Consider the following 16,598-nt stretch of genomic DNA (forward strand, 5'->3'; position numbering starts at 1 on the left):
GGAGGACCCAATTAGACTGAGGTCTTATTTCAAGGGGGGCTCTGCAACAATACAGTAAAATAACTAAATAAACACATGTAAACACAACTGAGCCTAAGCAAACACATTAACCAGAAAAGGTCAGGAAACATAGGGCACTATTTAAATGATAGTCAAGGCACGGTCTAAGGTGCATGGTGCAAAGTGAATAAGTGTTAATAAGTTTCATTATTCAAACATGAATCATACCAGTCAGTGTGTCTGCTCTCATTCCTTTTGTAGGTGAACATGCCCAAGGGCACTAACTTGGGCACAGGAAGTACCCTGGTTATACAATGTGTACTTAAATGTGGACACATAAAAATGGCAACTGCATTGGGTGGAAAATAACAATGACACTCGCACTGCAAGCTTCGCGTCAGGTGTACAATAGGGCCCATGGGGTCTCTGGGCAAAGCTGTGGTCCCCTTAAAATTTAGCGAGATATTATATCAAAGAACATTTTACATGACTTTTTAATGAGTGTTGATGGTAAATCTGGTTATGTCAGACATTTTGACATAAAACGTTGTTTGATGGATGCTTGGCTTTATGAGCATGTGTATGTCAGAACAAAGAAAGAGATGGATAATTCTGCTTCTTAAATGGAGCCCTAAATTGCAAGGATATATTCGTCGGTTCACTGATAACGACACATCAGGTGTGAAATTATTCCAGTCCAAGTTGTTTTTCCAATCTCACTCCCAGATGTCCCTCCATTAATTTTACCTTACACATTACTGAGTGCACGCTGTACTGAAAGAGAAAGCTGAGTGTTCCTGAATGCTGGGCTGCATCAGCCAGAATTCAGCAGCCAGAATCTGCTCATTTACTGCGGCCACATAATCAAACTACGATTAACATAGCTAAAAATCTGAATCAGCCTAACAAAACATTGCGGTGTATGATTGACCATATCACTCTCTGCACTCATATACTGGGGCTTTTACTGTTTGTAGTGGGGTATGATGGTAGAGACTGCAAATCTGAGCTAGCATAGCCTGCAGCTCTGCATGAAACAAACTACATCTTGCACCACATAGACACATGAGACATCAGTGACAACTGCACTTTTTTTTCTAGAAATCTAACTCTGGTAGTCAGAAATGAGGCTGAAATCGCACCACCGGGTTAAGTTGGCGATTCTTGGAGGATAACATGAACATAACATTTGCTTTACTTTTTGGTTTAAATGGCATATCAATACAAGATTATCCAACAAAGACAGCAATAGCATCAAGAATATCATCCATAGACAGCAAAACAAGTCAGCTCACAGACTCGACTCCAAATCTCCTCTTTTGGTATGATAAATAACAAGCTTCAATAATTATACAAGGTGGTATTTATTGAGAAAAGTCATGATCTCAGCAAATGAATAGTTTGAGGTTTATTGGATAATTTGTAACCATTTTTTCTCAGAACAGAATCTTATCTAACTTCACTAATGTTTCTGAGAATGTACAAACATAAAAATAGTCATCATGTTGTTTTCATTTAAAATCAATTTAAAATTTTGAATAAAACCAACATAAAGCCTTTAGGGTAAAAGACATACCAACAGTGACAAAGAGGAGGTGGAAGACTGACTGACTGACTGACTGAGTGTGTGTGTGTGTGTGTGTGTGTGTGTGTGTGTGTGTGTGTGTGTGTGTGTGTGTGTGTGTGTGTGTGTGTGTGTTTACAGTAGTCCACTATGTTTCCTTCCCAAGAGAAAGACTGAGTTGAGTGTGGGAACCGGGAGACAGGCTAAACTGAGACATTGGCACAGACATTTATATTAATGGGGTCAAGTCGGGTGGAGAGAGGGCCACAGGGTCAAGATAATAGAAGAACACAAACACACACACATTAGCTATCCACCATCACGAGAACCATGCCGCAACAGCAAAAACTAGCTCAACAGTGGCCTTCAGTGAAGTCCACATTTCAAACCAATTTTTAGAAAACTGGCAAAACAAAATACAACTTGTTTCAGAATTTGAGGAATTGGTTAATGAAAAAGGACAGACAGCTGCTTGAGCTTTTTTTTGTTGGGTTATTTTTTCAGTTATTTTGGGGCATTTTTGCCTTCATATGGCAGGACAGCTGAAGAGAGACAGGACATTTAGAGAGTGGGGGATGATATGAAGCAAAGGGCCAAAGTCGGAATCAAACCCATGACTGTTTGGATCCTCCAGGTTTGTGACTATAGCCTTATTAGGCATGCACCCTTAACCGCTGAGCTAAATCAGTGCCCCTTTCTCTGAAAATTTTTTGTCTCTATTTCGGTCCATGGCCCGGTTTCCAACTTGTGTTTTTCCATAACTTGTTCAGTGAAACTTGAGGTCAAAATGCACACTTCAGAGGTTTTAATCTTGATCGTTTTGTGCAGACAAATACACTTTAAAGTAACTTTGCATATTTATTTGTTAGTTACAATTTACAGTATATCAAACAAACAACATGATGTGAATATTTTCTTTTTGCCTACAAAAAACTGTAAACATTATATCTAACATTTATGTACAGGAAAGTAAGTGTAAGAACCTCTTTAGCGCATTAGATTAAGCTGCATATTGCAGTCAAAATATCATTTCTCCATTTCATGAATGTCATGTCTCATATATCTCTTTATAACATGCAACTCAATATAAATATCCATAAATCAAATGTTTAATCGAACAAATGTTAAATTCAATCAAACCCTTACAGACTGAAGTGGTTTGCACTGAAAGCTATCTTATTACACAACATTGGTGAAAAGCATTCTGGGAAATGTGGAAAAAGCAACATTGGTCAAGACAATAGATCCACTAAAAACTGAACATAAGAAGGATTGTACTGTAGATATGAGTGGACCAGTCTAGGGATGTGAATTTCTACAGCACAGGTTGTAGCCTTTTCAGCATTGCTGAAAACTGCAAACATGGATACTCATGCATCAAAGATCTTTTTGTTGTGTTTGAATAAACCTTGTCTCTTCTCTTTGTTATCCATTTCTGTCACCCACAGATTGACTGCTTATAGAACATTTTTGGGCAAGTTGAAAAAACCCTGCTGAGCCTGTGATCAGTCATGGCAGACTGGAGCCTGCTGGGGAACTTCCTGGAGGAAGTACAGGAGCACTCTACCTCTGTTGGCAAGGTAAAGACATAAACACTCATGTACAATTACACACAGCACACATTGCATGCCAGCCAGCAGGGCACCGGCCTGACTTCCTCTACACAGGCTAGAAATAGAGGTAAACAGACATAAGTCTCCTGTTTATATAGAATCCTGGTTTCTATCTTGGAAATGTGAGCATACATAAAGTTTGTGTTAGATGAGTTGGTATATTTATATGTTTTGACCCCTGATTAAAGTCTTTCAAGGCATAGTTTATGATTTCTACCACAAGGGGGTCTCTCAGTCGAAACAATGACAAGGAACAGAGTTTGATAATCTTGTTAAATAATATGGGGTTATTGGAGTTTTTGTTTTCATTTTTTAACAAACATCATTCCCAAGACGAATCTTTTCAATGTGTTGCAGATAATTAATTTTCTTGAAAGTAACCAGCTGACCATAGCGGTTTATTGACTTCCTTCATCAATCTCAGTTGTACCATCTTGTTTTTGTACCCCACGGGAAAAGTAGCGGTCCAAATAAATACACCATTATAGTAGTTATACTGAATAGAGTACAGATGTCTTTCAGTTTTGTGGAAAATTTTGGGATGATGTCACTTTAGTCTTGATATTATGATGTGAAAAATAAATGTAGCAACTTATACATAATTGAGATAAACAAAATTTTCCCAGATTTATCTTTAGTTCACATAGGTGCTGTGGGAATAAAAATATACAAGTCATCCTCCTGAATTATGTTATAATTTTGTTAGGTCATAACTTTATCATCCCTGATTTATATAAAATAAATAAATAAATCTCCAGGTTAGGCTAAAAAAGTTAGAATGTAAAATCAGTGGGACATTGTAAAATTACAACTCTCATGTTGGACTCACCAGAGCCACTATTAAAAGTGACATCAAGGTACCTCTTTTATGATCTACCTTTAGTCAAGCACAGTATAGAACAGCCTACCTCTCTCAGTCAGGTTATGCTCCGGCATTGCAACTTTCAAGGGTCATCTGAGAGCGGATGACAAAGCAGATTTGTGACTGTGTCTAATGATCTTACCATAATGTCTGTCTGTATGTCTTGTTTGTTGTTTTTCTTGCTACAGGTGTGGCTGACCATCCTGTTTATCTTCCGTATCCTGGTACTGGGGACTGCTGCTGAGTCTTCGTGGGGAGACGAACAGGAAGATTTCGACTGTGACACTGAACAACCAGGCTGTGAGAACGTCTGTTATGACCGAGCGTTTCCTATAGCGCATATACGATACTGGGTAATATGATCAACTCAGAGATATAGACATAGATAACACTAGTTTCATGGAAGCTGTTTGACTGTTAACTCCAAGCATTAGCATCATCCGCAAGCAAACAGTTACAGAGAGGAAGACATTTTTTTAACTCACAACTGGGTCCCTGGGTTTTTCAGATGTCAAGACATTTGGTTTGTCCTCCAATTCTGACCCGCAGGAGACTCATAAATGTAATAATCTGCTACACTGATTAGCATGTGCTGTTGTTGGATGAGGAATCTTTTATTTACAGTCTATATGAGGAATCAGGATATGTTAACTGAATGTGATCTGCATCTCCCTGATGGTCTTAGGCATTGGTCTTAACAATTCAATTAGCTGCTTTTTAAGCTAGTTGTGCGTGTTTGTTTTTATTCAGATAAGTGTGGATGCTTCATGAGACTCCAAAATTTGATAACTTGCATGCACTTGATCTCTTTCAAGTTAAATTTCTACAACCCTTTATTCAGACATAGTCATTTGAACATTACCTTTGTTCTCCCAGGTGCTCCAGATCGTGTTTGTGTCCACTCCCAGTCTGATCTACATGGGCCATGCCATGCACACTGTCCGCAGAGAGGAGAAGAGGAGGGACAGAGAGGAGGAGTCAGGTGAAGGAGGGAGAGAAGCAGATCCAGGTGGGGGAGAAGGAGGAAGAGGAGAGAAACAGGGGCGGAAAGGAGAGAGGGACGAAGAAAAGGATAAGAGAGATGGTCCATCTGCAGGGCGGATCCGTCTAAGAGGAGCGCTGCTACAAACCTACATACTGAGTATACTGATCCGAAGCATCATGGAGGTACATGATCCTTCCCTTTTCTTCTTCTCTTTTGTAATTCTTTTACGTCTCTTTTAGCTGTTTATTTGGGGTTTTCTTGAAGCATGCACTGTTCGCTTCAGTTTAATGGTATCAGCAGTGCAAAACAGCTGATTTTAACAAATGAGTGCTACTGAAACCACAACCTACCAGGAACTTAATGTCAGACAAAGTTAGCGCCTGTAGCTTGGGACAAAATCTTACTTTAGCAAACAAGTCGTGATACCTAGAAATTTTAGACTGATAATCACAGCGTCCCCCACGCCCGACCAATCAAAAGGACAACAGAGTTCATGTTTAGGTCCAAAATAAGACTGCATAAAATAATTGAGTTACCCAAACTGGGGAAAGTTTGGTTCACCCATGGGACACATCTTCTGGGTGATGGCCCCTTTTTTTTTTTTTTGCTCTATATGCTACACCATCTGACCTTCTTCTTTGTCTCGTCATGTTTGCTATGGAAAAACAAGAAACACAAATGGGGATGAAATAAGCTGCTTGCATTGACAAATTATACAGTCTTTTATGTAATTACGAAGCTGAACAGCCAATTGTTCCCATCTGAAGTTGCTGGAGACGAAAAACAGAACTTGAGTAGGATGGAAATTGGATTTTGGTCAGTCAAGGGACTAAAGTCAAGACTTTGAATGAGTGATATTGTTGCTCCATGTCAGCTACATAAATAAATAATCAACCGTTTTATGGGAGCTTTTAAGTTTGTGTTTGAGCCATATTTTATGAATTTAGTTTAGCTGTTTGTTGCTTCCTTTTGCCCTTGCTCTTAACTTGTCTTTTTAAATAACTTGATTCAATTTAACTTAACCGATGTATTTTTTTAAATAGTGTTGTCAATATAAATATCCACCATCATGGACAATACAGATTGATTCTACCTAACCAGGTTTATGGACAAGTAATTTGCATCAGTAGTTTGTAAAAAAAAACAAAAAAAAAACACACAATCATAGCATGCAAAATGCAAGGTTTGCAACATAATACAGAATATAACATCATACGCGGTTAATATTTTTCTTAATGCTTTTCCTCAAGTAGGAGTCAAGCTCCTTTTACACAACTTGCTCGTAGTGAGACTTTTTTGTTTTGAGTTTTGTGTTTTCCCGCCACCCTGGTCAGTATGAAAGTTATAATGGTGTGTGTATGTGTGGGATCTTACCCTTCTTCTTCTTCCTCTTCTTGTGTTTTATGGCAGCCTACAAACCTACATTAAAAGTGCATGCCACCATTTCCCCCCCTGTTTTTCTCCATGTTTTGCATGCAGTGGATGCAGTAAAAAAAAACTGTGTGTGTGTGTGTGTGTGCGTTTTTGTCACTCCAACATCACAGTCATACACACAGAGGTCATTATAACCGTGTGCATCAATAAGACAGCATAGCTTGGTTCAGAGTAAAGAAAAGAACAAAGACAGTGTACATCCCAATATCTCTACATCAGCAATTAAGTCATTCTAACATGCATATAGTCTATGTGGTAGACTCAGACGCAGTGTCAGTGTGTGCCCCAGGTCTTGTGTATGAGGATAACTGCAGTCTAGAAGACACCGTGAAGTTTTGCTTTTAATGGCCCTCAGCCACTTGCTGGAGGGAGCGTTTCAAAGAGTTAATATATTGGGTCAGAAGGATGAGCCATACGCTTTCTGTCCCTGCTGATAGGTCTTGTGATGTTGGTCTCATCATATCCTTTAAATAACTGTATAGCGTGTGCAAGAAAGAGCTGGAAGAAAGAGCTGGAAGAAGGAGAAGTTAAGGAAGAGGATGAGAAACTGTCAGTTGACTGTAGTTGAGGGACTGTAGATCAGTGGTGCAGTTAGGTGTTTTTATTCAAAAAGTTGGTGGTCCAATCACAGCTCGAACAGCTACATGCCAAAGACACTGAACCCCAAATTTCTCTCGGTACAGTTGCATAGCTAGTGGTACAAGTATGCATGTGAATGGGATTAATTGGGAGATGCTCCTCTTCTGGTCATTAATAATAATACAGGTTCAATCAGTCAGCTAACTGTAATGTATTATTTTCTGTCATGATAATAGACTGTATAAAACAGAAATGGTCTCATTGACATCGCCCATTGGTTTCTAAAGAGACATTATGAAGATCAGTGGAGGCTATATTTTTGCCATATTGAAAGTGCTGACTCAACCTAACTTCCAATCAATGTAACCACAGTCAAAGAGGTGGAGATGAGGCTTAAGCCTCCTAGCAAACTATCACAACATGCACCTGTCAGTCTACAGTTCCACCCATAATTAAGCAAACGTATGCACAATTCTTAACCATGAAATAATCAAAACTGATGAGCTATAAAAAATACAGATCCATTAAAATAAAGAATAAGCTATTAGGTGTTACATTTTTTGATCAAGCTGTAAAAATGTTCTCTAATGGGGCATCTTGACATGGGTTTTAATTGGGCCTCCTGGGCTTCTGGAGCCAGCTTCAAGTGGACACTTGAGGGACTGGAGTGTTTGCACATTGACCAGAGGTTGCTGCTTGGTTATGATACTATAAAATAAAACTTAACTGATCTCTGGGGGATTCAAAATATGTCAATCAGTAAATAGTGCTGAGTAGTAGCTTCAAATTAGCCTCAATTTTACACATTAAAACACACATTCACACATTATTTAAAGAAGAAAGGAGCCATTCATTTGCATTTCCTTTATTAGTGTAATTATAAGCACATTTGGTTTATTACACATTTGTACTTAGAATTTAATTGTATAACTTTCACTAGTAACAAAGTTTCTACAGTGATCTGAGTATCCTTCTACCCCTGTGTAAAGCTGACTATGATTGGATCTCCATGCAGGTGGTGTTTCTGTGTCTCCAGTACTTTTTGTATGGAATCTTCCTCAATCCTCTGTATGTCTGCAAGGTAAAATCAGACATCAAAGTAGATATTTCATATATTTTGCATGTAAACCATAATATTTAGAGTTACAATTCTCTTTTTCCCTCTCAGGCCTGGCCATGTCCTCATCCAGTCAACTGCTATGTGTCCAGACCCACAGAGAAGAACGTCTTCATAGTGTTCATGCTGGCTGTGTCAGCCGTCTCTCTGGTCCTCAGTGTGCTCGAACTGCACCACCTGGCATGGAGGCATTGCTGCAGGTAGTCAACTCTTAGTGTGTCTGTGTCTGTGTGTGTGTGTGTGTGTGTGTGCGTGCGTGCATGCGTGCCTGTGTGTGCTTGTGTCACTTTTCCAAACTTTAGTGGGAGAAATTTGAGTTTTTTTTCTTCACCATTTTCAAGTCAGTTCTTTCCATAAGTATTTTCACTATTAATACACTTCTAAAGTATTAATCTGTCAACAGGATCTTTTCCAGCTTGCTAACTGAAAGTTACAAGAGGTTTTCACATGTGACATGTTTGTTTCTGAAAGGGCATCTTTTTAAATCAAGACTCTAAAATCAAAATGTTCTTTCATGGTGTTTATTTATTTTCTGAGAGTGGTTTCAGGGCTACTCTGTAGTTTGCTTACATAAAGATCCTTTTAGAAACTTAGTAAGCAATGATCATTTTGATGGGAAGCTGAAACCTTAATTGACCATACAAATCAAGAAAACACTTTGCTGCCTGTTAAATGACTCAGTTCAAAATCAACTTAAGAAGATTTTTAGAACTTGTGACTTGTAAAAAGTACTGTTGCTTGTGACTCTGTTAAAGCTTAAGAGAATATATCAGATGATTTAACATCACTGGCTTGGGTTGGTTATAAGGACTTAAACAGGCAGAAAGCCTGTGTTAAGAGCAGGAGGTGGGTGCAGATTGTAAGTTGGGAGCACCGGGACATTTCCTGCTGGTCTTCCATGAGCTGTCATTTGAACAGCAAAAATTAGTGACTAGACCACCACAGGTAACCCTGACCACATGGACTATTACTGTGTTGGCTAACTATGTTGTTAGTTGCACAGTATTATGAGAGCTTTTAGCCTGATGTAGGCAGTGGCCTTATTGAAAATGCCGAATCAACTTGACTTTTGGACAATCTAACTAAAGGCAAAGAGCTAGAGTTGAGGGCCTTTAGCCTCATCGCTAAGAGCTGCAGTATGCCCGTCTTTCTGTGAAGTCAGCCATTCCCCTTAATTATACAAAACTCATGATTTTAACATCTTCAAAACTATTGGAAAAAATAATTCAACCCTGTACAGTGTGTGTTGATAGAGAAATTAGATATTCAGACCAAAACCCTTTTTTAAACCAGGCTGTAAACATGTTTATTTCTGCTGTAAAGATTGTATTTTAGGAATGGGTGCTTATGTGATTTCCAGTGCTTCTGTAGCCAGTCTCAAGTGGACACTTGCAGAACTGCAGCTTTTGGTACTTCAACATCGGGTTCATTTCTTAAAACCAGAGGTTGCCGCTTGGTGTTGACTAACTGGTCACTTACTAGCATACATGTCACGTATTTTGTTTCATTTTGTTTCATTTTGCTGCAAGGGCCTCCCTCGTTCTAGTTCTCTCCCTCTCTGCTTCACTTTTCCTTTTCTTCCTTTCAGTGAGGTCTATTCGTTCATTCTTGCTGCTCTCACTGACTGCTCATTGAAGGCAAAAATAGGCACTCAGGCCACCTGAAAATATCCTGGTTCTCCCGACATGCAATCTGCACCTGTTAGGGGCACAGTTAGCCCTCACATTAAGTGATTTATGGGGACTGTGTGGCCTGGGATGAAGTCAAACTCCTGGCCTAAGTTAATTTCCCAGTTCGCCTCTGGCTAGAGGCCCAAAATTTGAATGTCACAGAAATTTATCAAACAGGAAGGGTCGATCAAAAAGATACTGTTAAGTTTTTGCTGCTTACACCCTAAAGCAAATCCCCACTCAGCCGTTGTGTGTGTGTGTGTGTGTGTGTGTGTGTGTGTGTGTGTGTGTGTGTGTGTGTGTGTGTGTGTGTGTGCGTGTGCGTGTGTGTGTCTGTGTGTTAGGTCCATCACCTGACCATTTTCTCTCCTCTCAATACCTCATTCAAAGTTTAGATTATATGGCTTTCAATTTGGCAGTTATGAGCCAATTGGGCTTGTAGCTGGAAACCATTGACTGACAGAAAAAGGTAATAACTGACTGACAACATCAGGGGTTGACCAATTGAGCAAACGCTGTTCTACCAAAATTTGCAATTACTGAATTTATTACCAGAGGCTGGCTCCAAAAACGAGTCTAACCCAATAGACTCAAATATTAAAATGTCCAACTATACAGAGGAAATAAAATGTTCGCAGCCCTCTACACAACCTCCTTTTAGTCTCTTTACCTTGTTTCTCCATCATTAAAACAGTTAACACTTTTATATATTAAAAGTGACATATCATGCAAATTGGATTTTTTATGGTTCTCTACCTGAAATATGTTTCCCTGGCATGTCTACAAACCCCCAAAAATGAAAAAAATCCATTCTGCCCCTGTTTTGATTTCTCTACCTTTCTGTAAATGTGCACTGAAACGAGCCATTTCAGTTTTCAGTGTTTTTCATACGTCATAACGACATCCGGTCTGTAACTGAAGTCAGAGCTTGGAGCTTGTTCAGCCCATAGACTGTATAAAATACAACTCAACTCCTCCTCCGTTTGTTCATTACCTGCACACGTGTGCTAACAAGGAGCTTAGGAGGGAGGCATGCTAGTTGTAGGTTGTCTTAATAAACACAAAGGTCGGTTTTACTCCCCACGTCTGCAGATTTTAAGATCTAGTGGATGATTTTTATTTTTCATGGAAAAGTGCTAGGGCTAATTAGCATAGCCACATAGCTACATGTTCGTAGTTGTGTACCAAGACATACGTCAACATACTGACAAATAAAACAACAAGAAACACAAAATCTGTGACCAATCGTTCAGAAAGGTCCTGCTGCAAGCGCCTCTCCATCAGAATCAGATTCTGGATCAGATTCAGAGTGTTGAAGTAACACGGGTCTGTGAGCAGCCGTGTATATTCAACCAACATGTAAACATTAGATCAACGTGCTGGACAGCCGAGGCCACATCCACTTCCTGAGGGGGCGTGGTCAGAGAGCTCATTCTCATTTAAAGGCACAGACACAGAAAACAGCCTGTTCTGAGCAGGGCTGAAAAAGAAGGGTTTACAGGCATACCAAAATCTGATTTCAAAGTGGTTTTTTGAGCAATAAACTTTAAAGACATGTTTTGGGGATCTCTTAGACCAATATATTTTGATAAAAAAGAGCATAATATGTAACCTTTAAGGCCTTAAGGTATGAATTGTATAGAGTGTAATGTTAGGTTGGTGCAAGTAGCTGCCTGATAAGCGGAACCATAGTGAATTCAAGGCACTGAACCTCATCTCTTGAGTATCCCACACTTGTCCAAATATTTATACTTCTGTATGGTGCCAACATGGACATCTGATATGCAGCAAAAAACATGTTGCCAATTTAGAAACACATGCAAAGATTTCAAACAGTTGAAGTTATTTAATTATGAGGTTTGGGTGAACTCTTTATACCCTTCATTAATTTAGCTTGTAATTTCCCGGTACAAAATATAAAAAGCCAACTGTCTTGAAAAAAACAAAAACCCCTCAAGGTCTGAAACGTCACTCCTTATGTCTTCTAGGAAATAAATAGCCAATTGTATGTACATGGAAGTATAATGAGAAGGCTGTGCATGTGGTTTGTGGTTAGAAGAGCTTCAGAGTAAATAAAGAGAAGGAGTTGCGTTATCAGGAACAAAGCAGTAAATCAGGGAAATAGGAGCTGTTGTGAGAGTCTGACTGGGCTCATGAACAGATAACCCCATTCTGTCATTAAAGTGTCTCGCTAAACATCATGGCACAGTTATAAATCTTGTTCGCTCATCTTTTTCTGAAGTGGAGATTGTATCACATCTGTTAACTGGTATAAACTCTTGTTGCAGGCGGTACTTCAACACAAGGAAGGACGTCGCTCCTGCTAATTCTTCACTAGTGCGACAGCTCTCTCTATCTCCTCCACCACCATCAACTCCACCTCCAGACTTCAACCAGTGCGTCATTGGCTCCTCACACTTCCTGTCGCTCCCTTTCCCCAACCACCGTCTGGCCAACCAACAAAACTCAGAGAACATGGCCACAGAGAAGCATAAAATGGCCACCGCTGTGGAAGATGTCAACCTCCTTCAGATTAGTTGCTACACCCCGGGATGGCAGGAGACCAGTACCCGTCAGATCCAAGATGGAGGATACATGAGGACAGACACTAACTGCTTCAGCCCTGGGAGTAGGGAGATTGACTGCCCTCAGATCCAAAATGGCGGCCCAGATGGGCTGTTGCTTTGCTCGAATGGAGGGCTCTGTCAGAAGGACAAGCGAAGGTTTAGCAAAACAAGTGGAACAAGCAGTCGCATAAGAGCAGACGATCTCTCTGTTTAGGAAAAACTTTGAGTCAACCATCCACACACCTGCAAAATGCATTATTTTCTCTTATGGTTTCATACAGGCAAATAATTCAATATGATAATGACCTAAGCCAGCTGGAGGAAACAGAGCTTATCCATTTGGCATGAACAATGACTCTGTTTTGAAGTTTTGTCTTGACTCTATTTGAAGTGGGTGAAACTTTGCTCTGTGACCTGATGAAGAGACTTTTCCTTCTGATGCTTTACTTCCATTTAATGAGAGGGAAAAAAACAAAGGGCTTAAAGACTGCACGACATAGAACTCCTGACTGACAACTATCAGACGCTGATGTTTTCAGATTGCATTGTTTAAGTGAAAATACAGAGTCAGTGCACATTTATCTGTAGAATCATGTTTATGGTGATGAAAATGAAAAATGTCTCCAGATTTTGTGATTTGAACACTTTTTCTAAGAGATGGATGGATAATACCAAAGCTCCAATTTTATTTATTTTTTGGTGAATTTCACTGTTTCAATACAAAGTGTTGAAGCTTGTCGATGATAGTCACATCAGAAGCTTCAAACATCTTAGCTTTGGAAATTGCTGCATCAGCTTCACAGTTTTGAAAGTTATACAGATAAACTGTGATTGGCGCATTTGTGAGATAAGAGAAGAGAATAACAGGATGCACATTACAAAGACCTACCATCATCTCACCTACCATCATGTTACATTTTTGGGCTGTTGGACCACGGAAATTATTTTAGTGCATCATAATGCATAATGGTATCTTTTTTATGCAGTATGACTATAAGAAGGTATAGATTTGTTGCATAAAGCACAGACTTCTTGGACTCATAGGCCTACATTTGGTTAAAACTGTGAATATCAGCAAGATGTAGGGGTCTTCAGTCACCTTAGCTAGCCATACCATAATAGAATAATACAGCTTTGATCCCTGATTTTCAACAAAAACTAAACTGGAGAAAATACTGAAACAATGGGCATGAAAAACCGTATTAATGACTAAGTATAAAAAATTTGTTTTAGCACCATAGATAATGATTGAACTATAATGATCCTAGCAACTAGAGGTAACGCTGCAGTTCTGGAAGCTGTGCTAGCTACTGTAGGTATCGAGGCAGCTTTGTTACCGGCTCTTACACTGGCAGCTTGATGAGCCAACCATTGCTGTAATAAGGGCTCCTGTTTTAGTTTTACATTTACCAGATGCCACTGTGTTTGAGTCAGAAGCTGCAAACCTTTGCAACTTGTTTTGACACAGATACAAAGAAAAATTAAAGCTTTGTGAGCTTTATCTGCCCATCACTTTTTTTTTTTTTTTATTACTTCAGCTTTGTTGTCACTTGTCACAAAATTGAAATCTCTCATTCATTAGCTATAAGCTGATTATCTACATATCTGAAGTTAAATGAAGTTCAGCAGATTCCTGTTTGTATTGAACAGCCATTAAATCAGTTACACAGACACATTTTTCTTTGTATGAGATCATAAGCTTTAATGATCACATTTTATCTCTGTTCATGGAAGCAGGTTTTTTGTGTAAGTTGGATGCAGTTGAGTGGTTGCTGATCACTCAGGACTGGCAGATTCTGCATCCTAAGTAAACATTCACTATAAAGGATGGCTTATGACCAATGTTTCTTTGTATGTACATTTTTTGAGTGAAAATACTTCTGTGATAGTTTGGGATCTGTTTAGGTTGACTGCTTGTACTGCAGATACTTTACACTGTCTGTAAGGGCTGCTCTACTCTACGAGCTGATGTTGTAAAACAAAGTGTTCTTTATCGGCTGCTCTCTACATCTGACTGATGGACAGATCTTTAATCTTTAAAGGAAATCATCACCTCAGCCTGTGTAAGTCACTACACTGTGAGTGTTGGAAACATTTTGATGCCCAAAGCAACCAAAGTTTGACCTGTGAACTGAGCCTGAACTCACTGATTTACTTGCTGAAACTGAAACTGACTATTGTCACACACAGTGACTACTTTAATCTCAAGTAAAGTGGCAGGGACGAGAACTTGTTTTATTTTGATAGTGTCATTGTTATTATCACTGAAACATGTCTACAATCATTTTGACTTCAACATGTGTGACATTTTTTTGGCATCTTCACACCACCTTGTCTTTACAATGTCTTCACATTATCAAATCTGTTGTTCAGATTTAGTTTAGTTTTTGTGACACCATTGTAAGTTTGAATAACTGATCATGAATTTCTGCACTGTAATGGGATTTAATTTTTTCTTCCACTTTCATATCCATTGTGTTGATTGCAATCCTAGATGGAAGAGAGTGTTATGTGCAATAGTATCACAACGTAATGGTAAGAGGAGAATGGCACATTTTGCCAAATTTCAGTGGTTTCTGCTGACATTGGTGATTTAAAGTTGTTGGATATTTCCTGTATTGTAGTTTCCCATTAATGACTCCACTGCAGTAATGTGAATGCTGTAACATGTTACAGATAAAACTATGCAACCCAATCTTCTCTTGTCAGTGCTTAAATATGTTTTATTTACAGCAGATATACTCTCACTTTGTAAAGTGGGTAAAGCTTGGTACAATATAATTTTTCACTGATAAACTCATCTCAGAATCAGGATGAAAGTTGGCCACATTAGTTGTCATTTGTGTTGCAGTATAAGGTAGAATAGCATGGGAAATTGGAAGAACAACCCGAGGCAATAAAGATGATCATGTCACGTTGAGGGAAAGACCGAAGGATGACCCAAATGCACATTTAAAAAAAAAAATCAACAAAAGGTACAAACAGAACTTACTTAAATGTCAAAAAACTAAATCCAAAAGGAAACGCCAGGAAAACACAGGGACTTAGAAACAGAACACAAGAGACGGACAATCATCCAACATAGGACAGGGGAAACAGAGGAACTAAATACACAGAGTATTAGACACAGGTGTGGAACACAGGACACGGGTGTGGAACCAAGGACACACGTGAAACGAATGTGGGTAATCAAAAATGGAGGGAAACACACAAGGGCAGAAAGTAAAACTAAACTGGAAACACAGGGATCAAGAACTACAAAATAAAAACAAGGAACACAAGACAAGACTAAGAGACACCAGAAAATAACAGAATAAACATGGGAAGAACAAAGGCAAGAAACACAAGGAAAAAACTAAACATCAGCTCATGTCATATCAGGTGGATTTCTTGCATTTAGTTGGCTGTCTTGCGGTTTTTAGCAGCTTCACAGTGTGATATCCTTCATCACTACTGTTAAAAAAAGCTTTAATGAAGGTTTTATGCATGAAGTTAATTTATATTTCAGAATCAGAATGTAAGGACAGAAGAACATAGGAGTTAAGAATGGACAAACATGCAAACAGATATAAGGCTGGTTACCAAAAAATGCAAGATGATGAGAAATGGGCACTGTGGGATTTTTTTTTTTGTCATACATTCTGACTCCCATGGCCCATATCCAGCTTGGTTCACACAAGGAATGTTTGGGAACTGAGACTCAGAAGGGTTTTTGTTTTCTTTCCCATCTGTGACAGCCACGATTTATTTTTACCACAATCCTGAGCAAAACATGTGCATTCCTTTTGTATGAAATAGTCAAAAATATGAGCTATTATATTAAACCAAATATGATGTAGTCCATCAGGTAACAATTCTGGAAGAAACTGAAAAACAGGGATGCTTGATATCTGACAGTGAGTGAAATTTTAGGTTGGAAAAAAAGGAAAAAAATGTGAAATGACAAGAAGTCATTAATGTACTATCAGTAGAATAATTAAATTGGCCCATTAGACCTTTGTATATGTTTAGAGTTATATAGTTATTTAATTACATGTGTGTGTCCCCATTAAATTGAATTTGTTCTCTATTTTAAGTAAGATAAGGGTGATATTTCCGCTGAACAGTTTAATTATTTCATTTGGCAATTTCATTATATATAAGGTGGCATCTGTGCTAGGTCTCTATATTATGGTTGGGTCAAAAAGTAGCTGAGAGTGCCCTCTTG

The 16,598-nt window shown here is 38.8% G+C and overlaps 2 protein-coding genes across 2 annotated transcripts in view; one reads left to right on the forward strand and one right to left on the reverse strand.

The window, feature by feature from the left end:
- Positions 1–5,015, reverse strand: part of LOC117811130 (homeodomain-interacting protein kinase 2-like) — an 18,641-nt gene extending 13,626 nt beyond the window's left edge. Inside the window, exon 1 of the mRNA XM_034681217.1 lies at positions 4,902–5,015. The gene's annotated coding sequence lies outside the window, so the exon portion shown is untranslated. The remainder of the gene's footprint in view (positions 1–4,901) is intronic.
- Positions 2,904–15,086, forward strand: LOC117811131 (gap junction alpha-5 protein-like). Its single transcript, XM_034681218.1, has 6 exons — positions 2,904–3,144; positions 4,228–4,392; positions 4,916–5,206; positions 8,053–8,118; positions 8,206–8,354; positions 12,113–15,086. Exons 1-6 carry the CDS (start codon positions 3,076–3,078, stop codon positions 12,603–12,605), a joined length of 1,233 nt encoding a protein of 410 aa, XP_034537109.1. The 5' UTR covers positions 2,904–3,075; the 3' UTR covers positions 12,606–15,086.
- Positions 15,087–16,598: the final 1,512 nt, after the last annotated feature.

The sequence above is a fragment of the Notolabrus celidotus genome, chromosome 4 (assembly GCF_009762535.1).
Source record: "Notolabrus celidotus isolate fNotCel1 chromosome 4, fNotCel1.pri, whole genome shotgun sequence".
Taxonomy (NCBI): Eukaryota; Metazoa; Chordata; class Actinopteri; order Labriformes; family Labridae; genus Notolabrus; species Notolabrus celidotus.

Bases quoted from the DNA above. Each gene is read 5' to 3' on its own strand.
- LOC117811131 (XM_034681218.1), top strand. From the start codon at position 3,076: ATGGCAGACTGGAGCCTGCTGGGGAACTTCCTGGAGGAAGTACAGGAG. The intron at 5,207-8,052 runs GTACATGATCCT...ATCTCCATGCAG, and splicing joins TGATCCGAAGCATCATGGAG to GTGGTGTTTCTGTGTCTCCA. The intron at 8,119-8,205 runs GTAAAATCAGAC...TTTCCCTCTCAG, and splicing joins ATCCTCTGTATGTCTGCAAG to GCCTGGCCATGTCCTCATCC.